At 38.6% G+C, this 24,356-nt stretch overlaps 1 protein-coding gene across 1 annotated transcript in view; it reads left to right on the forward strand.

The window, feature by feature from the left end:
• The window catches only part of CATSPERB (catsper channel auxiliary subunit beta), a 160,321-nt gene that overhangs the window by 107,979 nt on the left and 27,986 nt on the right, over window positions 1–24,356 (forward strand). Inside the window, exons 18-20 of the mRNA XM_011949408.1 lie at window positions 10,803–10,990; window positions 13,865–14,194; window positions 18,345–18,484. Of these exons, the coding sequence (XP_011804798.1) occupies window positions 10,803–10,990; window positions 13,865–14,194; window positions 18,345–18,484 (658 nt within the window). The remainder of the gene's footprint in view (window positions 1–10,802; window positions 10,991–13,864; window positions 14,195–18,344; window positions 18,485–24,356) is intronic.

Raw genomic sequence — 24,356 nt, forward strand, 5'->3', positions numbered from 1 at the left:
GTCTCGGCCTCCCAAAGTGCTGGGATTACAGGCTTGAGCCACCGCGCCCGGCCCATAGTTTTCTTAAACCCTTTATCATTTAAATAAATTTATCTATTTTTCTAGTTTAAGAAATTTAGACTTTGGGATTTTAATAATTATTTCTCCTGTATCTATTGAACTTATCTATAGAATTTTTCCCTTTAACTTTTTATTTAATGTTGTAAATTATATTGTGGATTTAATGTTGAACCAACCTTAAAGTCCTGGAATACACCTATTTTTGACATTGTGTATTATCTATTTACATACATTTCTGAACTCTGTTTGCTAATATTTAGGATTTAAACATCTATGTTCTTGTGGAAAGTCTGCCTGTAATTTTTCTTTCTCATATTGTCCTTCTGTGGTTCTGTTAACAAGATTATACTAGCTTCATAGACAATTGTTTATTATTATTATTATTATTTTCTGGAAGAGTTTAAGACTGGAATATTTTGTTCCTTGAAAATTTGTTTTTTGAAATTGTTTGAAACTTACTTTATGGCCTAGGACTAGGCCATTCATTATGGTCAATTTCAGTAAATATTTTGTATGGGAGGCAAAATTTTACATCTATCCTCTTAGGGTGTTTTGGCTGGGCCTGAGAATTAAACTGACATAAGACAGATTAACAGGAGAAAAGCATACACATTTATTTAATGTAAGTTTTATGTGACATAGGAGTCCTCCTAAAGAAATGAAGACCCCTGAAGAAGCAGTTAGAGTTGAACATGTATATACTAGGTTGAACAAAAAGCAGTAAATTGTGAAAATGTGACAAGGCAAGGGGGCTTGGGCTAGGGTAGTTAACTGTGGAGAAGTGGCTAGGAAGATAAGGGTTGGTCTAACAAGGTCTATTTGTACAGATTTCTCTTGGCTTTGACTCCCCATCTCTACTAATAAAAACAATGTCCTTCTCCAGGTGCAAGGAGGACACCTTCCCCATGGGAGTTTTATCTCCTGCCTTTAGGTAGGTCAGAGTGTCCTTCCTGTGTTTGCTGGTGTGTGTGTGTGTGTGTGTGTGTGTGTGTTAAGTGACTTTAACTCAATCAGTGGGCTAGAGCAGATGTTTTGGGGTGTTGTGTTCTGAATGCTTTCCTATTGCGTGCAGTATTAATATTTATTTGTTAGATTAATCCTGTTCCTTGTGATATTGCAATTTTCTGTATCCTTAATGATTTTTTTTTCTGCTTGATCTGTCAATTATTGAGAGAGTTGTATTAAACCTTCCTGATGTGTATACTGGGTTTGTCCATTTTTTAATTATAGTTGTGTCAATTTACCTTGTATATTTTGAGATTGTTATTAGGTACATATAAGTTTAGGATTGTTACCTCTTCATGATCGGTTGAACATTTTGTTGGTATTTAGTGACTATTTTTATCATTATAATACTTTTTTGCATGACCGTGGCTTTTTATTATGCTTTTTTTTAACCATTTTAAAGTGTACCATTCTGTAGCATTAAATTCATTCACATTGTTGTACAACCATTATCACCATCCATCTCTAGAATTTCTCATCTTCCCCAACTGAAACTTTGTACCCATTAAATAATAATTCCTCATTTTCATCTCCCACTGGCAACCACCATTCTACTTTTTGTCTCTATGAATTTGACTACTCTAGGTACCTTCTGTAAGTGGAATCATATAGTATTTGTCCTTTAGTGACAGGTTTATTTCACTTAGCATAATGTCTGCAAGGTTTATGCATGTTGTAGCATGTGACAAGATCTCCTTTCTTTTGAAAGCTGAGTGATATGCCTATATATATATTCCACATTTTGTTTTTCCATTCATCTATTGATGAACACATGGGATGCTACCACCTGTTGGGTAGTATAAATAAATAATGATGCTATGTGCCTGGGTATACAAATATTTGTTCGAGTCCCTGCTTTCAAGTCTTTTTAGCATATACCCAGAAGTAGAATTGCTGCATCATATGATTCTATGTTTAATATTTTGAGGAACCACTATACCATATTCCACAGCTGTACCATTTTACATTCCCACCAGTAATGTACAGGTGTTCAGATTTCTCCATATCCTGGCCAATGCTTGTTATTTTCTCTGTTTTTTATCATAGCCATCCTAATGGGTATGAGATGGTATCTCACTGTGGTTTTGACTTCCATCTCCTTAATTATTCATGATGTGGCTCATCTTTTCATGTGCTTATTGGCCATTCATGTGTCTTCTTTGTAGAAATGTCTATTCAAATCCTTTGCTCATTTTTAAATCAGGGGTTTTTTGTTGTGAGTTTCAATGTTTTGTTTTTGTTTGTAGCTTTTTTTGTTATTGATACATGGCACCAGCCTTCTTTGGATAATATTTTTGTGGTATACTATTTCAATCCTTTAACTTTCACCTGCTTTGTATATCTGTCATAAAAGACATAAATGGATTTTGTGATTTTAGCCAATTTAACAATTTCTGTCCTTTAGCTGGAGAGTTTCGTTTAACTACATTTATTATTTTTACTAATATATTTGTCTTCATTCCTACTATCTTCTTTTGTACTTTCTATTTGTCCCACCTTTTCTATGTTTCATTTTTGTCTTCTCTTCTTGTTTACCTTATTTTAAGGTTCTTTTTTCTCCTCTTTCCATTCTTTTCTTCTTCTACTTGATTAGGACTTCTACACTCTTTTATTTTGCTTTTTAGTGTTACCCAAGATTTTTACATGTGTGTTAACTTAAAAGTCTAAAGTAAATTAATAACTTTATCTCTTTCCCACTCCATCTGTAATCATTAAACTCTGGGTGTCTAGGCAGTATCTACCCTTTATATTTCTCAGGAATTAGTCCAATTCTGGTCCCTCTGTTCCTCAAACCTCAGAAGATGTATTATAGTTTCTAAGGTGGTCCCCTTGAAGAAATCCCTCTTGGCTTTTTTTTTGAGACGGAATTTTGCTCTTGTTGCCCAGGCTGGAATGCAATGGCACGATCTCGGCTCAGCAACCTCCACCTCCTGTGTTCAAGCAATTCTCCTGCCTCAGCCTCCCAAATAACTGGGATTACAGGCATGCGCCAGCACGCCCAGCTAATTTTGTATTTTTCGTAGAGATGGGATTTCTCCATGTTGGTCAGGCTGGTCTCAAACTCCTGACCTCAGGTGATCTGCACTCCTCGGCCTCCCAAAGTGCTGGGATTACAGGTGTGAGCCACCACACCCGGCTGCCTGTTGGCTTTTTTGTGAGAGACGCACTTATCTTTCTACATGTAGGGTGGCATGGAAATGAGAGGTGAGATGCACAACACACCATTACTACTTCCTTCTTTAAATTCTTCAGCTCTCATTTATCTTAAATAATCTAACTTTTGTTTAGAATGTCACTCTAGCTGTGATATAGAGAATGAATTGGAGGGTAACAATTATGGATGCACTTAGGTCATTTGGAAGGCTTTTGCAGTAGCCTAGGCTAAAATTTTTGATGTTTTACTCTAAGATATTGATGATAGAAATTGAGGGGAATGAATGGACTGAGAGATACATGGGAACAGACTCACCAGGACAATGGAGTAGAGCAATTTTCATTACTTACTTCATTGTCTGTCTCTGTGCCTTAAAAAAACACAACTGTTCTTGCCTTCTATTTACTGAATCCAGCTACATGTGATCTTATTATGGTGATGCTGTCTGAGATTCTTACACTGTGCTTAAGAGGACAGGTACTTGAGGTAGACAGACTATGGATGAGGAATCAGGCAGTATGGGAATAGCAAATGGTAGACTTGGAATTCAGAAGAGAGTTTGAAGAATAAGAATCAAGAACTAAAGTTAGATGATGGAAAAGAAGGGATTCTGAACATTATCAATGAATCTGAATCATGGAGGCCAAAAGGCTTGCAAAATCTCAACAAAGGTATAGGCTACCACCTACAATGAGATGTTAGGTACTGAATCAAAATCCTTTCACAGTAGGAGTTGATTAAATATACACAGATAAATGACACTATCTGATAACAAGGGAAGTATAGTCATTGCACAAATGGTGAAATATTTGAGAAGGAACTTCTGTCATCTTGTAACAAGGTCAGTTGTTCTTAAGAATCTTCACAAAATCTTTTATTTATTTATTTATTTATTTGAGATGAAGTTTCACTCTTGTTGCCCAGGCTGGAGTGCAATGGCATGGTCTCAGCTCACTGCAACCTCTGCCTCCTAGGTTCAAGCGATTCTCCTGCCTCAACTTCCTAAGTAGCTGGGATGACCGGCGCCTGCCACCACGCCCGACTAATTTTTTTGTATAGTTAGTAGAGACAGGGTTTCACCATGTTGACCAGGCTGGTCTTGAACTTCGGACTTCAGGTGATCCACCCATTTCAGCCTCCCAAAGTTCTGGGATTACAGGTGTGAGCCACCACGCCTGGCCCTGAATCTTCACAAAATCTTAAAAGTGGTGACTTAATGTCCATGTTTTTATTAAATCACTCAGAAGGAATGTATCATCAACACACAAAGGTTTCAGTAAAGCTCTTCATTCCGTGAATATTTTAGTGCCTATTACATATCAAGTCTTGTGCTAGGCACTGGGAATATAGTGGTAAATAAGATAGATAAGGCTCTTCCCTGCATGGAGATGACATTCTAAAAACAGATACAGGTGATAAACAGGTAAACCAAAACAAATTCATATCTAATATGTGCTTTGAAGAAAGTAGATATGGTGACAGAGGGAGTGAGAAGAGTAAGCAAAGACCCAAGAACAGAGAGCAGAGAGCCAATGAAAGAGCTTTCCAGGCTAAAGAAGTTGCATACAGTGAGGCAAGAAAAATTGGGATGTGTTTTTAGTAAGCATGAAGAAAGCCAGTATAGATGATGCACAGTGATAGTGTGGTGGAAAGGCCAACAAGGAGGTCGGCAAGTGCCAGATCATAGTCAGCATTATAAGCTGCAGGAAAAGTGTAAATTTTCTTCTTGGCCTCAGTAGAAACCATTGGAGAATTTTATTGGATTATTTAAAAATAATCAAATTTACATTTTTCAAAGGATCACTCTGACTGCTATGAAAAGTGTGGGACAGGGTGTGAGTAGAAGCTGCTAAGCCCCTTAGAAAGTTATTGAAGTAATACAGGTGAGAGATGATGGTGCTGGAGCAGGTGCAGTTGAGTGAAGACAGGATCTGATGATGCATTTGCCTGTTAGGGATATGAGCAAGAGAGTGATCAAAAATTGTCTAGGTTTGTGGTTTGTAGCTAGAAGGACAATACCACCATTTTCTGAGATGAAAAGTGCAGGTATCAAGCAGGGTAACTGAGAGTTCCACATTGGAAATGTTCAGTTTGAAATGTGTATTTGGTGTCAAAGTGAAGATGTGAAGTTGGCAGTTAGATGTATGAATTCGTAGCTCAGAAGAGACAGAGCGGAAACTTGGCATTTGGCAATTGTTCAGATACAGATGGGTGATTCTACCTGCAGAGGAGGGTGTATGTAGAGAAGAAAAGCCCTGGGGCACTCCAGGAAGAGAGACTGGGCTAAGAAGAAGGCCCTAGCAAAGAAGGATGAGAAGGAGCAGCCAGTAAGGTAGAAAATACACAGGAAAATGTGGGGCCACATAAACCAAGAGAAGAGGGTGTTTCAGAAAGTATGGAGTGATCAATGATGCATGCTGCAAAGAGACTTGAGTAAAATAAGATTAAAGATGTGACCTTTGAATTTGGCACCATTCTAGGCTGTAGTAACCTTGATGAAAACAGTTTCATTGGCATGGAGTGGAAGGGTTCGGCTGGGCTGGGGAAATGGCACAGGCATTGGAATGGGAGCTTAGAATGCATAGGTAGCTTAGTTTGGTGATATTTGTCTTTTTGCAGTATTTTCTCCACTCAACAGTTGTTCCTTTCCACCTCTAAAACTCACTGATTCATTCTCCATTGCCCAAATCCCCTTTCCTTCTCCTTTAAAGGCTGCTTTCTTTCCTCTCCTGGAACAGCAGTGCTTAATCACCCCCAAATGCAATCCTAGGAAAAAGTGGGGAGACAGCTTTCATAATTAAGGTAGCTGCCTGACCACTGGCCACTGACTTCAGATACAAAGAGGTTAACTTTTTAAAATTAATTAATAAACTTTTTAAATTAATTACAGTTTTACAGCAAAATTGAGCAGAAAATACAGTTCCTGTATACCTCTGTCCCATACACACACAAAACCTTCCCCACTATCCACATCCCACACCAAAGTGGTACATTTGTTACAGTTCATGAACCTACATTGACACATCATTTATCACCTAGAGTCCGTATCTACATTAGGGCTTACTCTTAGTGTTACAAATTCAGTGGGTTTGAACAAATCTATAATGACAAGTATTCATCATCATAATATCATACAGAAGAGTTTCACTGCCCTAAAAATTCTCTATGCTTTGCCTATTCATCCCTCTCTCCCCCTCACCCCTGGCAACCACCGATCCTTTTGCTGTCTCCATAATTTTGCCTTTTCCAGAATGTCATATAGTTTGAATCATACAGTATATAACCTTTTCAGAGGCTTCTTTTACTTAGTAATATGCATCTAAATTTCCCCCATGTCTTTTCATGGCTTGATAGCTCATTTCTTTTTTAGTGCTAAATCATATAATATTCCATCATCTGAATATCCCACAGTTTATTTGTTCATTTACCTACTGAAGAACATCTTGGTTGCTTTCAAGTTTTAGCAATTATAAATAAGCTTCTGTAAACACCTATTTGCAGGTTTTTGTATAGATATAAGTTTTTGACTCATTTGGATAAATACCAAGGCATTTTGGTTGATCATACGCTAAGAGAATGTTTAGTTTTGTAAAAAATGATGGAACTGTCCTCCAGACTTTTTTCATTTTCATTTCTATCAGCAATGAACGAGAGTTCCTATTATTCACATACTCACCAGTATTTGGGTTGTCAGTGTTTTGGATTTCTGCCATTCTAATAGGCGTGTGGTGGTGTCTCATTGTTAATTTGCATTTACCTGATGACATATGCATTAGTCTGTTTTCACACTGCTATAAATACCTGAAACTGGTTAATTTATAAAGGAAAGAGGTTTAATTGACTCACAGTTCTGTATGGCTTGGGAGGCCATGGTGGAACACGAAGGGGAAGCAAGGCACATCTTACATGGTGGCAGGAGAAAGAGACAGTACAGGGGAAACTGTCATTTTTAAAACCATCAGATCTCATGAGAACTCCCTCACTGTTATGAGAACAGCATGGGGAAAACCGCCCCCATGATCCAACCACCTCCCACCAGGTCCCTCCCTTGACACGTGGGGATTACAATTAAAGATGAGATTTGGGTAGCAACATTGGCCAAACCATATCAATATGTGATGTAGAACATTTTTTGATGTGCTTACCTGCCATATGCATATCTTCTTTGGTGAGGTATCTGTTAAGGTCTTTGGCCCATTTTTAAAATCAGGTTGTGTGCTTTCTTATTGTTGTATTATTAGAGTTTTTTGTATTGTAGGAGATCAGATTATGCCACCCCAGAACCATGCAGTGGTGTGTGCCTGTAGTTGCAGCTACTAGAGAGTCTGAGGCAGGAGGATCTCAAGATCAAGCCTAGCCTGGGCAACATAGTGAGACCTCCAATTTCCAAACAAAACAAAACAAAACAAAAACAAAGAGTATGCCACTTTGGCATTAAGATTATTTATGCTGAAGGCAATTAAGGAAAAACAGACACAAGAGAAACTCTTTGCCCCCTCCCACCAGGAAGGGCAGAATGATTCTTAATCACTGGAGATAACTCTAGACTATCTAATTTTTTTTTTCTTTTTAGAGATAGATTCTCACTCTGTTACCCAGGCTGGAGTACAGTGGTGCAATGATAGCTCACTACAGCTACAAACTCCTGAGCTCAAGCAGTCCTCCTGCCTCAGCCTCCCATGTAGCTGAGACTACAGGCATGGACCACGACACCCAGCTAGTGGGTTTTTTCTTGTTTTTTTTTTTTTTCTAATTTTTAAATTTTTTTAGAGGCAAGATCTCATTATGTTGCGCCCAGGCTGGTCTCCAACTTCTGGCCTCAAGCAATCCTCCTGCCTCAGTCTTCCCTCCAGAGTAGCTGGGATTACAGACACAAGCAATTCTAGACTATTAATAAACCCAGAGACACAAAGAATTCACAGAAGAAACCTTGTCAAAACAACCCTTATCTTCCATTAGTTCCCTCCATTTATTTACCTTCCACAGTTTGCTCACCCTAAAAACCTAAACCCATTTTTCTTTGTCTTGTCACTTCTCTAAAAATGTATTGTTATTTGTTATGAAGCCCCATATTCTAACTACCCCTTTTAGTTACTCATCACTGCTGGTTTTCCTGCATGTAAGTATGTGCACACGTTAATAAACTCCCCCTGTTTTTCTCTTGTTACTCTGTATTTGTCAGGATAATTGTCAGGTTTTAGTTATAGAACCAAAGAGAATAGAGGAAAAAGAGGTTTCTTCTCCCCTCCCCTACAGTTTATTTTGGATAACAGTCCTTTATATGTCTTTTGAAAATATTTTCTCCTAGTATGTGGCTTGTCTTCTAATTCTCTTGACAGGACATTTCACAGAGCATAAATTTGTAATTTTAGTAAGGTACCAATTACTAATGAGAGCTACATGCAAATCATAGCATGTATTTTAACACAAATTCAGTGTTCACTGCTTAACACTGTCATTTAAAAATCTTAACTAATTGGTTAAAAATTGTATCCCATTGTTGTAATTGGATTTCTTTGATTACAAATGAGGTTGACCAAATGTTAATCAAATGTTTGTTAGCTATTTGTGGTATATTTTGTTTGCAAACTATTTGTTCATAAATTGGTTCATTTAATCCAGTGTTTTATCCAAATTATTTAATGGTTTTATTTGTGTTTCGGAAAACTGGAGAGAAATTTATCAATTCTCTCTTTCATCAATTATGTCTTTGGTGTTGTATTCAACAGTCATTGCATTAAGATGGCAAATTTTGTTAGGTGTATCTTCTTAGTCTGTTTCATGCTACTATAATAGAATATCACAGACTGGGTAATGTATAAAGAAAAGAAATTTATTTCTTACAGTTCTGGAGGCTGGGAAATCCGAGGCTGGGGGGCCCGCATCTGGTGAGGGCCTCATGCTGCATCATCCCATGGTGGAAGGCAGAAGGGTGAGCACATGTGAGCACACATGTACACAAGCACTCATGTGCAAAAGAGACAGAGAAAGACGGGGGAAGGAAGGGACTGAATTCATTCTTTTATCAGGAACCCACCCCCACAATTATTAACCCACTCCTGCAATAATGACATTCATCCATTCATGAAGGCAGAGCCTCATGGTCTAATCACCCCTTAAAAGTCCCACCTCTCAGGTTGCAGTGAGTGGAGATGGCACCACTGCACTCCAGGCTGGCAGCAAAGTAAGACTCCGTCTCAAAAAAAAAATAAAAAGAAAAGAAAAGAAAAAAAGTGCCACCTCTCAACCCTCTTCCATTGGAAATTATGTTTTCAACACATGAACTTTGAGGAATACATTCAAACCATAGCATATATTTTAACATAATTTTTTTAATTGAGGGAAAAACGTAATTGCCATACCCATGGTCATCTAGATTTTCTCCTATGTTATCTTCTTAGGAGTTTTATAGTTTTGCATTTTATATTTAAGTCTGTGGTTCATTTAGAGTTCTTTTTTTCTTTTTTGAGACAGGGTCTGGCTCTGTCACCCAGGCTGGAGTGCAGTGGCACTATCTCAGCTCACTGCAACCTCCACCTCACAGGCTCAAGTGATCCCACTGCCTCAGCCTCCTGAGTAGCTGGGATTACAGACACATGCCACCACACCTGGTTAATTTTTGTATTTTTAGTAAAGATAGGGTTTCACCGTGTTGCCTAGGCTGGTCTTGAACTCCTAGGCTCAACCAATCTGCCTGCCTCAGCTCCGAAAGTGCTGGGATATAGGAGTGAGCCACTGCCTGGCCTAGAGTTAATTTTTGTGATGATTGTAAGATCTGTGTCTAGATTGAATTTTTTGCACGTGGATATGCAAGGCTAACATTTTAGAAACTGATTGTTTTCTTGTTTATAAAGTTAATACATGGTCAGTATAGAAATTTCCTAAAAGATAGAAAAATATTAAGATAATTGAAAGTATGACTGTTAATACTTTGATGAACTACCAATTAGTCCTTTTTATACGCATTTTAACATTTTTTAACTTGCTTTCTTCATTTGGACATTATAATATGATCATTTTCCCTACACTGCTACAAACTATTTCTAAACATCCTTTTAATCATTGCATTTTCTCTAAGTAAATCATGTAGTATCATTCACTTAGTTTTTTTATTGACATTTCTCATTTCTAAATTTTACCATAATGAATATCTTTGTGTAGAAAGCTTTCTCCCTCACTCCTCTGTTTAAAGTTCTTTCCTTAGGATAGAGCCATAATAATAGACATGGAATCAGACTGGGGAAAAGGTTATCAGGCTCCTAATGCATAATGTCAAATTGCTTTCCAGGAAGCTGGTTCTAATCTACAATCCCATCAGTAGTGGATAAGTGCCTGTCTTCACTCAATTCCCACCACTACTGAACTCTGTCATTTAAAGATCTTCCCTAATTTTAGAGGTTAAAAATTGTATCCCATTGTTATAATTGCCATTTCATTGATTACTAATGAGGTTGAACAAATGTTAATCAAATATTTGTAAGCTATTTTGTGGTATACTTTTTTTGTAAATTATTTGTTCATAAATTGGTTCATTTAATTCACTGTTTTATCCAAATTGCTTAATGGTTTTATTTGTTTTCAGGAAAACTGGAAGAGCTCACATAAGAAAGGTATTGCAACATACCATTCCCAAAGGATTTTTGTCCTCAGTTATTGCAGAAATGAAAGAGCCTTTTGGATTAGAAGAAGTGAATGAGAGCTCTTGTTTGTCTAGTTCCCTTTTGATTAATAAAGCTGGAAATGTCTATAAACTCACTCTTGATTCACAAGGTGGGTATAATAATATCGTATATCTTTGATGGCTAGAAAAAAATGAAAAATTATCTTTTGTGAAGGCTTTAATGCTTATTTTTACAGCAATAGATTTCAAATTTTAGTCCAACTGGCAACCTACCAAAGTTTACATATATTTAGGTTCCTGAAAGATTTTTTTTTTTTTTTTTTTTTTGGCAGTGGAGTCTTGCTCTATCACCCAGGCTGGAGTGTAGTGACACAATCTCGACTCACTGCAACCTCCGCCTCCCAGGTTCAGATGATTCTCCTGCTTGAGCCTCCCGAGTAGCTGGGATTACAGGCATGTGTCACCATATCCAGCTAATTTTTGCTTTTTAATTTGTAGAGACGGAGTCTCACTCTGTCACCCAGCCTGGGGCGCTGTGGTGCAATCTCAGCTCACTGCAACCTCCGCCTCCTGGCTTCAGGCAGTTCTCCTGCCTCAGCCTCCCGAGTAGCTGGGATTACAGGAGCATGCTGCCACTCCCAGCTAATCTCTTTTGTATTTTAGTAGAGATGGGGTTTCACCGTGTTGCCCTCTTGAACTCCTGAGCTCAGGCAATCTGCCCACCTTGGCCTCTCAAAGTGCTAGGATTACAGGCATGAGCCACTGCACCTGGCCTAATTTTTGCATTTTTAGCAGAGACGGGATTTCACCTTGTTGGCCAGGCTGGTCTCAAACTCCTGACCTCAAGTGATCTGCCTGCCTCAGCTTCCCCAAGTGCTGGGATTACAGGCATTAGCCACCACACCCTGCCCAAGATTTTTTTTTTCTAATATAATAAAATATAGTTATAACTTCATTGATATTTCATCAATAGTAGTGCTTATTATTTATTCCTATGAAGTTATTTTGTCTTAAAGTGATCAGAAGAAATGAAGGAAAATGGGAAGTTCACACAGATTTTGCCTTACATTAACAAAATAATTTTGAGTCACTGTTCTATAGGATGTTTCTATCTCAAAGGATTATTGATTCACAGCAGAAGTTAGTACAGTTTATTCTAAGGGTTTAGGTTTTACTCTGACTAAATGGGAAGCCACTGGAGGGTTTAAGCAGAAAGTGACATGATCTGACTTAGCTCTCAACAAGATCACTTTGGCTGCTGTGATGAGAGTAGACAGGGCAGGTGATGGAGAGAAGGCAAGGAGGAAAGCAGAGAAGTCAGCTAGGAGGCCATTACAATAATCATGTAAGATCATATTAAACTTAAAGGTGCCTGTTACTCATCCAAGCAGAGAAATAAGATGGGCATTTAGAAATACAAGTCTGGAGTTCAGAGAAGATGTCTGGGCTAGAGACACAGATTTGAGGACTGTCAGCATATGTATGATAGTTAATGCTATAAGACCAAATGAGAACTCCTGGAAAATGAGTGGAGTTATAGAAGCGAAGAGGCTTGAGGTCTAATCCAGGGCAATATCTAGTGTTCAGGGAGATGGAGGAGAATCAGGAAAGGAGATTGGGTGGTCTGGTCAGAGTAGAACTAAGAGAGAGTGTGTCAAACCAGGTAAGGAAGGTGTTTCAAGAAGGAGAGGCTCCTCTCCCGTGTTGCATAAAACCAGTAGGTCTGGTAAGATAAGGAATGAGTGGATCTGTGTGAAAGTCCTTGGGACCCTTGGCCAGGCACGGTGGCTCACACCTGTAATCCTAGCACTTTGAGAGGCCAAGGCAGGTGGATCACCTGAGGTCAGGAGTTTGAGACCAGTCTGGCCAACACGGTGAAACCCCATCTCTAATAAAAATACAAAAATTATCTGGGCCTGGTGGCAGGCGCCTGTAATTCCAGCTACTTGAGAGGCTGAGGCAGGAGAATTGTTTGAACCCAGAAGGCGGAGGTTGCAGTGAGCCAAGATTGCGCCATTGCACTCCAGCCTGGGTGACAAGAGCGAAACTCCGTATCAAAAAAAAAAAAAAGTCCTTGAGAACCTTGACAAAAAGCTGTTGGCTGGAGTCATGTAGACAAAAGTCTGATTGGAATGGGTTCAAAAAATTATGAGAGGAGAGTAGAGACAGTGAATAAAGGTAACTTTCAGGAAGTTTCACTACAAAGGGGAAAAGAGAAATTACGTGGTGGTTAGAGGGAATATTGGAAAGGATTTTCATTGGTTGGTTTGAACTGGGAGAAAATGGAGCATGTGTGCATAATTAAAGGAATGATGAGGCCCTCTTCTGACTGTTTCTATTTTCTTTTAGAGTGAGGAGAGTATTGATGACATGTTTCATGACCTATCAAAAATAGTTTGGTAATGATTACTTCCCTCTCATTTCAACAGCCTTCCTTGGCTTCGTTGATGTCTTCTCTGATTTTCTCCACTAATTTCTTCTTCGTCTCTTTAAGAGGATCTTTTTCCCTTCCCATTTCTTAAATGATGATGTTCCTTAAGGTCCTGCCCAAGAACCTCTTTTCTTCTAAATCTTCATATTCTCCTTAAATACTCAATTACTCATCCATTCAACAAATATTTATTGAGTATCTTCTTTGTAATAAGCACATCTTTAGGTACTGGGGAAACTGGCTACATTATCCTTCTCTTGTAGAATCACAATAAAGATTTTAGCTTATTAAGGCTTTTAGTAGTTCCATAGTGAAAAAAAAAATCAGCTTTACTTAGCTCTACATTGTTTTTCTCTGCCAAAAATTGTATACAGTAGTTTCACAGTAAACATTAAAGCATAGGTACATGGTCTATTCATGACAAACTTTCTATAAAATAATTTGAATTATGACTAAAATTTGGCAAATGTGTTCTCTGATTAAGAGATAGTTTAAAAACTCAAACAGTGTATTTGTTAGCTGTGTAAATCAGTTTGTTTGGCAAACACCAGATGTTTGATTTAATACCAAGTCTCTTCTGTTTAATCTCCAGTTGTTCAGGCCTTGTTTGAAGATACAGATATAGAGAAGACTGTAGTGCTTCCTGGGTACAGCAGCTTCCTCATCACAAGCATTTTAGATAATAAGAATGCATTAGCCATTGCTACCATGCCTGAAAATGCACCCAACAATATGACCTTTCTAAAGAACACATGGTTCTTATACAACTTTGGGCAAAGGAATGGACGAACATGGAAAATATATTCAAAACCATGTAATTATTGGTTTCAACATGATGATTCACCATCCCTCAACGTCGTGAAATACATTGATCTGGGAAACTCTCATGTTTTAAAAGTTAAGGTCATACGGAATGCAAAAGGTAAGTTTGTTTTGAATCGGAAAATATCAAAAGGGAAATGTTATTTCTTTTCTTGAATGTGAAATATACTCTTTGATACTGACTGACTTTATCTTTGGTTCCCATACTTGTTGGCATTCCACTACTAACAGTATTAGTACCTAATTATTGAGCACTTACTATGTACTGGGCTCTATATTAAACTATTATTTTATTTATTTATTTATGAGACAGACTCCCCCTCCATCGCCCAGGCTGGAGTGCAGTGGCACAATCTCAGATCACTGCAGCCTCCGCCTCCTAGGTTCAAGCGATTCTCCTGCCTCAGCCTCCCAAGTAGCTGGGATTACAAGTGTACACGACCACACCCAGCTAGTTTTTGTATTTTTAGTAGAGACAGGGTTTTGCTGTGTTGGTCAGGCTGCTCTCAAACTCCTGACCTCAAGTGATTCACCTGCCTCAGCCTCCCAAAATGCTAGGATTACAAGCGTGAGCCACCTCACTCGGCCATGTTTTTATACATTATTTTATTTAATGTTTACAACAACCCTAAAAATATAGATTATAATCTTCATTTTACAAATGAGGAAAATGAGATTGCTACCAGCCCAAGTTGATACAGAATTTTAGTATAGATTTTTGTTGCCCTCTGAAATGAAAACTTTTTAATTACTTTGGTATTGTTATATTTATTTCAGCTACAGTTGACCCTTGAACAACAACAGTTTGAACTGTGCAGGTCCTCTTATGTGCAGATATTTTTCAGCCAAACACAGACAGAAAACACAGTTTCTGCAGGATGTGAAACCCACATATACACAGGCACTGACTTTTCCTATATGTGGGTTCCACAGGCCCAACTTGGGGACTTGAGTATATGTGGATTTTGGTATATACAGGGCTCCTTGAACCAACCCTTTGTATATACCACGGGATGACTGTATTTATTTTAAGCCAAAAAAAAAAAAATGGCTTTGAAATAGAATTCTGTACTTTCCTCCATTTTTCAAGCTATTTGTTTATTACAAAAGTAATACAACAATTGTTGAAGATGCTAGAGAAATAGCACAATGGAAAAAATAAAAGAAAAAATTTTAGTAAATAACAGGAAGAGAAGAAGGAAAGATGGAAGGGAGGGAGTAGGGGAGAAAGGACAAGAAAAAGAAGAAAATTGTGTCACCAGAAATGAAGAGGGAACTTAAAACCAAGAGATTAGCTAATGTATGATTCCCTGAAGCCTGTGAGACCCAGATACTGATCATAAGGCAGTGAGATGGGTTTTAATGCCCAAGTGTTGACAGAAAGTTTAACTTTGGGCCTTACTACTTTGTGGAAGGAAGTTGGAATGGAGACCATTAAAGAAAGCTGGGAGTGTCAAATCATGACGAGAGAATTAGGAAAACTCTGTCCATGCAGCAGCATGGGCTTAGAATGGGGAAAAGGAATTTCCCATAAAAAAGCGAAACTTCAAAACTGTATCACATTCAGAGACTGAATTCTGCATTCAGATGCAGAATTCGAAGCTGAGAAATAATAACACCTGGGCCCCAATGCAAGGAAGCACAAAACTCTCTGTAGGAGTCAGGCATGGTGGCTCATGCCTCTAATTCCAGCACTCTGAGAGGCCAAGGCAGGAGGATAGCTTGAGCCCAGGAGTTTGAGACCAGCTTGGGCAACATAGCGAGACCCTGTCTCTATTAAAACACACACACACACACACACACACACACACACACACACAAGTTTATTACATTAAAAATATTTTTTTAAGTAACTCTCTGTAGGAATACTTTCATAACCCAGGTAGTATGGACTTCCAGGGAAAAAAATCAATCTCCATTGATCACAAATTGAGGAAAAGAACTTTAAAACTACTTAAGGAAATGACCCACCCTAACTGAGAGTCAACAGGCATAGGAAAATTTTAGACTTCAAGAACTTGAGATAACAGAAAAATCAGAAAGACACTCTCAAATAAGTATGCGTAAAACTCTCAGAGTAAAAGAAGATATAGGAACCATAACGAAAGGACAAAATGCTATTTAAAAAAAAAAAAAAACAGGCCGGGTGCGGTGGCTCAAGCCTGTAATCCTAGCACTTTGGGAGGCCGAGACGGGCGGATCACGAGGTCAGGAGATCGAGACCATCCTGGCTAACACGGCGAAACCCCGTCTCTACTAAAAATACAAAAACTAGCCGGGCGAGGTGGCGGGCGCCTGTAGTCCCAGCTACTCCAGCTACTCGGGAGGCTGAGGCAGGAGAATGGCGTAAACCCGGGAGGCGGAGCTTGCAGTGAGCTGAGATCCGGCCACTGCACTCCAGTCCGGGCGACACAGCAAGACTCCGTCTCAAAAAAAAAAAAAAAAAAAGGCTTATTTGAAAAAACAGAACCAAGTAATTTATATAAGTGAAAATTAGAAGTTTTGAAAAAAATTGAGAACATCTATTTCCCTCAGTATTGTGGATTAAATGTCCTGAAAACCTTTCTTCTATCTGAAACCCTTAGAAATCCTTTCTTGTTGATTGTATGACTAATTGTCCCTATTTCCTTCAAGTAATTTTAGAGTTTTAATTTTATGGTTTTAACTTTCCATTTAATTTTTAGGTTACCTCTATTCTATTTTGGTTATTATATATGGTTAGCTAGTTGTTCCAATATTATTTATTGACTAATGCATCCTTTCTCTACTGATTTCAAAATATAACTTTATCTTAGTATACAATTTACCTATTATTCTGACCATTTCTGAATTTTTGAGATTTGTTCCATTGTAATCTCTCTACATTCTGTCACCAGTGCCACAATGTTCTAATTATTTCCCCTTTAAAATATACTGAATTGCTTATTAAAGGGCTCAGTCAGTTATACGTGTTCAGTTTGACGGAAGCAAATAGTAATCAACAAATCAACTAAGTTGCCTGTTTCTGCGGAAAAATCTAATCCAGTCTACTGATGGTGTGGTCCCTGAACCTGTGTTGGCATCACCAGGGCACTTGTTAGAAATGCAGAACCTCAGGCCTCACTCCAGACCTGCTCAATCTGTATTTCAACAAAATCTCCAGGTAAAGGCTAGGAAGCACTGGCTAGGTCACTTTGGTTTAAGGGAAACAACTGTAGGTGTTTATGAACTCTGGTTTATTGATTGGCAAAGATGCCAGTTAGACTACATCGTATTTCAAATCTGTTTTTCCATTGAAGTCCTCAGTATGGCAAAGTTGCAAACAGGTGGCCTGCAGGCAGAAATTGGTCTGGTGAAATATTTTGTTTGAAATGCGTAAGAATTTTGTCTTGGCAACAGTTGACTGGCAGCCCTTTCAATTGGCCATGTACCCTTCAGTTTTTCTACTCAGTCAACCAACTCAGTGTAGCCAATATTATCGGAGACCTTGATTAGCATTTGAGAACCAGGCTGAGGAATGAGGGAAACATTTCTCTGAGAAAATATCTGTAAACAATTTTTCTGAGAACTGTCAGAGGCATTTGAACCAGAGCGACTTCATCTTGAATAGGAACTGGGTAAAATGAGGCTGAGACCTACTGGGCTGCATTCCCAGACAGTTAAGGCATTCTAAGCCACAGGATGAGATACGAGGTTAGCACAAGATACAGGTCATAAAGATCTTGCTGATAAAACAGTTGCGGTAAAGAAACCAGCCAAAACCCACCAAAACCAAAATGGCAATCAGAGTGACCTCTGGTCGTCCTCACTTCTACACTCCCACCAGCACCATGACAGTTTACAAATGCCATGGCAACATCAGGAAATTACCCTATATGGTCTAAAAGGGGGAGGCATGAATAATCCACCCCTTATTTAAAATATCATCAAGAAATAACCATAAAAATGGTCAACCAGCAACTCTTGTCTATGGAGTAGCCACTCTTTCATTCCTCTACTTTCTTAATAAACCTGCTTTCACTTTACTTTATGGACTCACCCGGAATTCTTTCTTGTGCGAGATCCAAGAACCCTCTCCTGGAGTCTGGATCAGGACCCATTCCTGTAACAGAACTCTTAAAGTTGACTCTATATAAATTGCTAATTATGTGCAGCCATCGTGCAACCTTCAGAATAGATTCTGTTTTTGTTCTAAAATCTGATTAGCCAATCATTAAATTGAGTTTCCAGATTTCATTATATAAGATTAACTGTTAACCTTGTTTCCATAGGTTTTCGAATGCTTGAAATACCACTACTGACTGTGTTTGTTGGAAACCCTAATTTGTTGGAAGTTAAAGCTGAAGCCGCTTTTGATGATGCTGACAGTTATCTAATAGCAATTTCTGCAGCTAGCAAAGTTTTACATCGGGTAGGATTTTCTTCATTTACAAAACATTCTTACTAATGAAAAAATTTTCTAAAGCAATTATTATTAACATTTAATGAGCATCATTTTAGACATCTCTGTTTATAAGTACACACATAAGAGTATAGGGTTACAAGGATAAATATATTGAAGAAAACATTGTAATAATTTTATAAAAATAGATTTATGTCCTACATAATATTTTTAGTAATTACTTATATATTTATCAAACTTAACAAAAGAAAAATTGAGATGCAACTAAAGGTAACTGCACATTTCAGAATCGTATTTTTTCACCACAAAAATATTAAGTTGAGCTATATGAAATTACTCTTTTGCATACCAAAACACACTGAAATCTTGGCAATTTAATATGTTCAATTTATAAATTTTGCAAATATCCCGTTAAAAATTAAAGAAAAAACTGGCCAGGCGCGGTGGCTCAAGCCTGTAATCCCAGCACTTTGGGAGGCCGAGACGGGCGGATCACGAGGTCAGATCAAGACCATCCTGGCTAACACGGTGAAACCCCGTCTCTACTAAAAAAAATACAAAAAACTAGCTGGGCGTGGTGGCTGGTGCCTATAGTCCCAGTCACTCGGGAGGCTGAAGCAGGAGAATGGCGTGAACCCGAGAGGCGGAGCTTGCAGTGAGCCGAGATCGCGCCACCGCACTCCAGCCTGGGCGACAGAGCGAGACACCGTCTCAAAAAAAAAAAAAAAGCAAAACAAATTAAAGAAAAAACTAACAAGAAACAGTAGCAATTGAAGCCATTTCTTTTTTTGTTGTTGTTTAGCTTGGACTTCTTTTTATCACTTTATATGTATATACAGGTTAATTACATTTCTTCCTTCAATTGCTTAAAAATAGGGAACACGGGCTGGGCATGGTGGCTCACGCCTGTAATCCCAATATTTTGGGAGGCCAAGGCGGGTGGATCACCTGAGGTCAGCAGTTCAAGACCAGCCTGACCAACATGGAGAAACCTCGTCTCTACTAAAAATACAAAAAAATTAGCCGGGCTTGGTGGCCCATACCTGTAATCCCAGCAACTCGAGAGGCTGAGGCAGGAGAATCGCTTAAACCTGGGAGGCAGAGGTTGCAGTGAACTGAGATGGTACCATTGCACTCCAGCCTGGGCAACAAGAGTGAAACTGTCTCAAAAAAAAAAAAAAGGGAACACTTCAAATAATAAGAAATTCACTAGTTGAAATAAAGGCTTATTATTCATACCATGTTCTTAATATGTACTTAATATGATTGATTTATTGAAATTGTGATAGAATAAAGATGAGCTACTAAATGAAAACTAAATGGTGAAAAATAAAACACATGTAGCTTTCTAAACTCCTAGTATCTAAGAGGAAGAAATATCTCAATTCTTTAGGAAAAGCAAACATTTTTCAAATTATAAATTTACAAGTCATTTTTTTTAACAGTGGACAATTACCAGGGCATAAACCCTTCGTTAGCATTACTTTATTCAGTAAATGAGAACCACAAAAAAATCGCTGGAAAGGACTAGATACAGATATGGAATAAATGTGCTCTTCGGCATTTTTCCTTTTTATTTTTTTATTGTAAATTAACAGTTTATAATTGTATAAATGTATGAGGTACAAAGTGATGAAAGATGAAAGATAAGTTTTGGTGAGAATGTGGAGAAAAGGGAACCCTTGTACAGAGTTTCTGGGAATGCAAATTAGTAGAGTCACTATGGAAAACGGGATGTGGCCGGGCGTGGTGGCTCATGCCTGCAATCCCAGCACTTTGGGAGGCCAAGGTGGGCAGATCACCTGAGGTTGGGAGATCGAGACCATTCTGGCTAACCCGGTGAAACCCCGTCTCTACTAACAAAACAAAAGATTAGCCAGGCGTGGTGGCATGCGCCTGTAGTCCCTGCTACTCGGGAGGCTGAGGCAGGAAAATAACTTGACCCCGGGAGGCAGCGGCTGCAGTGAGCCAAGATTGCACCACTGCACTCCAGCCTGGGTAACAGAGAGAGAGACTCCATCTCAAAAAAAACAAAAAAAAGGAAAACGATATGGATGATCCTCAAAAAACTAAAAATAGAATTATCGTATGATCTAGCAATTTCACATCTAGGTATTTACCCAAAATATTTCAAATTTGTTTGTCAAAAAGATGTCTGTGTACCAGTGTTTATTACAGCACTATTCACAACAGCCAAGTTACTGGGTCAACCTAAAAGTTTATTAAGAGATGAATGGATAAAGAAAATGTGATACAGGAATATATATATAATGTAATACTGCTCAGCCTTTTAAAAGAAGTCTGTGATTTGCAACAAAATGATGGAATTGGAACAGTATGCTAAATGAAATAAGCCAGGCACAGAAAGATAAATACCACACATCCTCACTTGTATGTGAAATCTAAAAAATTGAACTCACAGAAGCAGAGAACAAAATGGTTGTTACAGAGGTGGAGGTAAGAAGGATGGTCAAGGGTTACAATGGTGGTCTCCACCCTTTTTGGCACCAGGAACCAGTGTCATGGAGGACAGTTTGTCCATGGACTGGGATGCGGGGCCATGGTTTCAGGATTAAACTGTTCCACTTCAGATCATCAGGCATTAGATTATCATAAGGAATGTGCAACCTGGATCCCTCGCATGTGCAGTTCACAATAGGGGTCAAGCTCCTATGAGAATCTAACGCTGCTGCTGATGTGACAGGAGGTGGCGCTCAGGCACTAATACTCGCTTGTCTGCCACTCATCTCCTGCTGTAAGGCCAGGTTCCTAACAGGCCACAGACTGGTACTGGTCCTCAGCCCAGGGGTTGGGGACCCCTGGGGTACAAGATCTCAGACAGAAAGAATATAGGTTTTTGTTAGTTCTATTGCACAGTATGGTGAATATAGTTAATAATAGAGTATTGTATGTTTCAAAATTGCTAAGAGAGTAAATTCTAAATGTTCTCACCACAAAATGATTAAGTATTCGAGGTGATGGCTATGTTAACCAGATTGATTTAATTATTCCACATTATATTCATAAGTATAGCAAATTTAGAATATAAGTTATGAAAGAGAAGGAAAAATATGCTTAATTCTATCTTTCTTTTGTTTTGTTTTGGTTGTTTTTGAGACAGGGTCTCTCTCTGATGCCCGGCCTGAAGTGCAGTGGTGTGATCACAGCTCACTGCAGCCTTGACTTCCTGGGCTCAAGCAGTCCTTCCACCTCAGTCTCCCTAGTAGCTGGGACTACAGGCCCACCACACCTGACTAATTTTTGTGTTTTCAGTAAAGATGGGGTTTTACCATGTTGCCCAGGCTGTTCTCAGAGTACTGGGCTCCTGGACTCAAGCAGTCCTCCCACCTCAGTCTCCCTGGTAGCTGGGACTACAGGCCCACCATGCCTGGCTAATTTTTGTGTTTTTAGTAGAGATGGGGTTTTACCATGTTGCCCAGACTGGTTTCAAAGCCCTGGGCTCAAGTGATCCACCCACCTAGGCCTTCCAAAGTGCTAGGATTACAAGCATGAGTCACTGCACCTAGCCATATATTTCAAGGATGACTAAGTACTTTTAACATTTTGGATATTTAAAAAGGCAGTGTAGAGGTTCAGAACAGAGGATAAAAGTGTGAGCCCTAGAGAAGACTACTGGATTGGCTCTCACTTCTGGTATTGTGGGTGACCTTGGGAAAGTTACTTTATTGTGGCTAAGATTCCTCGTCTATAAAATGGAGGTGACAATAATTATAGCTATTTCATATGGTTGTTTTGAGAATTAAATATGATAATGTTACCAGGAGGAGTGTGGGGTCCTCAGTTCTTGTCTTCTTGGAGGAAAAAATTCAGCCAAGAGATGTGCGACAAGGGAATTTATTTAAAGCGACAATACGCTCAGAGCTGGCTGCTCGAGAGAACTATCCAGCTCCAGCTAGCGTTGGTGAAACCTTCTTCGTGAGAATCTTACGTGATTATTCATGAAGGGCCATGAGGGGGTGTTAACTTGCAAGCGTGTTTCGAGTGGTCCCTTGGGCGCATGCGCTGTGGTTGCATGTGCTAGTACACACATCGCATCGTATGTCTCATTAGCATTTAAATTCTCCACCCAGGGTGTGCTTTTTAGTATTATAATGAACAAAAGGCTACTCTAGGGCAAGATTTTGGAGGAGTGTGGTGCTTGTCATCAGATAGAGTCCCTACCACAGTTACCTCCAGCTAGGGCCTGATAAACCTGATAAGCCCAGTCCAAGAGGCCAGAAGTTGCCATTGTAGCCATTGTTTTTTTTCTTTGCTGTCAGTTGGCAGTGCTGACAATCAGTGGGCAGCGCCTACAATCAGTGGGCAGCATCTCCAAGGATTCCTTCCCCAGGGGCTCTTCTTCCTGCTCACTTCTGCCTACTCTAACAATACTACAAACAGCATATCTAAAACAATGCCTGGCACCCAGAAAGAGCTCAGTAACTATTAACTTACAATATTTTCTTATGTTTTCCCTAAAATTAGGACACATGGTATATAGACTTTTAGACATGTGCTCATTCCATTTACCTGTATGTTTTAATCCTTTCAAGTCAATATTTTTCTTACATATTCTAAAATTTTTTTATCATGAAAACTTTAAGATACAGACAAAAGTAGAACTTCCATACATCCATTACTCAGACTAAATAATAGCCAAGATTGTGCTACTTTTGTTTTATCATCCCTATTTAATTTGTTTTGTTTTGACATATTTTAAAACAAACATCAGGCATGTGATTTCATGCCTATGTATTTCAATACACACCTCTAAAAAAATGTATATTATCTCCCACATAATGACAATGGCCATTATCATCCCTAAATTTTTTTTAAAATACTTTTTAATATTGTATAAAATGTAGTTCATACTCAAATTTCCCTAATTTTCTTAAAAAATATATATATATATAGTCAGTTTGTTTGAACTGAGATAAAAACAAGATTCACACAGTATGTGGTTGTTTATCTTTTAAGTCTTTTATTTGAAGGCAGCTACTACTCCATTTTCTTCCCCTGCCATTGAATTATAGAAATTGGGTCAGTTGTACTATAGAATTTCCAACATTCCAGATTTTTCTGTTTGCTTCCTTGTATCTTAACTTTTGCCATTAGACCTCTGTATTTCCTTTAGTAGTGGAACTCTGCTTAGATTCAGGGTCAATGTGTTTGACAAAAGTTTTTATACGCCATTCTTAAGGGCTACAGAGTATGGGGACAGGACAAAATGACCGCTACCAGAACCTACTATATCACTACGGTTATTAGTATTTCTACATTTTTAAAGTTCCAAAAATACTTCAGAATTGTAAATAGAATTTATTGAATTGTATTGCTGTTTAATATTGTTCAAAGATCAAGTACATTTACTGTGCATGTATTTTTAAAATCTAGCAAAAATCTAGATAAAAATCTATCTTCATGAAATACAGTGATTACTAAGTGAATTTCATTTTCAAAATGTACACCAATCAGGCTAAGTGTGGTGGCTCATATCTGTGTTCCCAACAATTTGGGAGGCCAAAGCAGGTGGATCACTTGAGGCCAGGAGTTCAAGACCAGCCTAGGCAACACAGCAAGACCCCGTCTCTACAAAAAATTTAGAAAAAGTTTTTTTAGTTATTTGAACAGCATGGTGAATATAGTTAATAATAGAGTATTGTACATTTCAAAACTGCTAAGAGTAAATTTCAGATTTCAAAAGCTATGTGTGGTGGCACACATCTGTAGTCCTAGCTACTCAAGAAGCTGAGGTGAGAGGATCGCTTGAGCCCAGGAGTTCAAGCCTGAAGTAAGCTATAATAGTGCCACTGTACTCCAGTCCGGGTGACAGAGCAAGATCTTGTCTCTGAAGAAAAAGAAAGAAAGAAAGAAAGAAAGA

Source organism: Colobus angolensis, unplaced genomic scaffold (assembly GCF_000951035.1).
Source record: "Colobus angolensis palliatus isolate OR3802 unplaced genomic scaffold, Cang.pa_1.0 Scaffold3, whole genome shotgun sequence".
Classification (NCBI taxonomy): Eukaryota; Metazoa; Chordata; class Mammalia; order Primates; family Cercopithecidae; genus Colobus; species Colobus angolensis.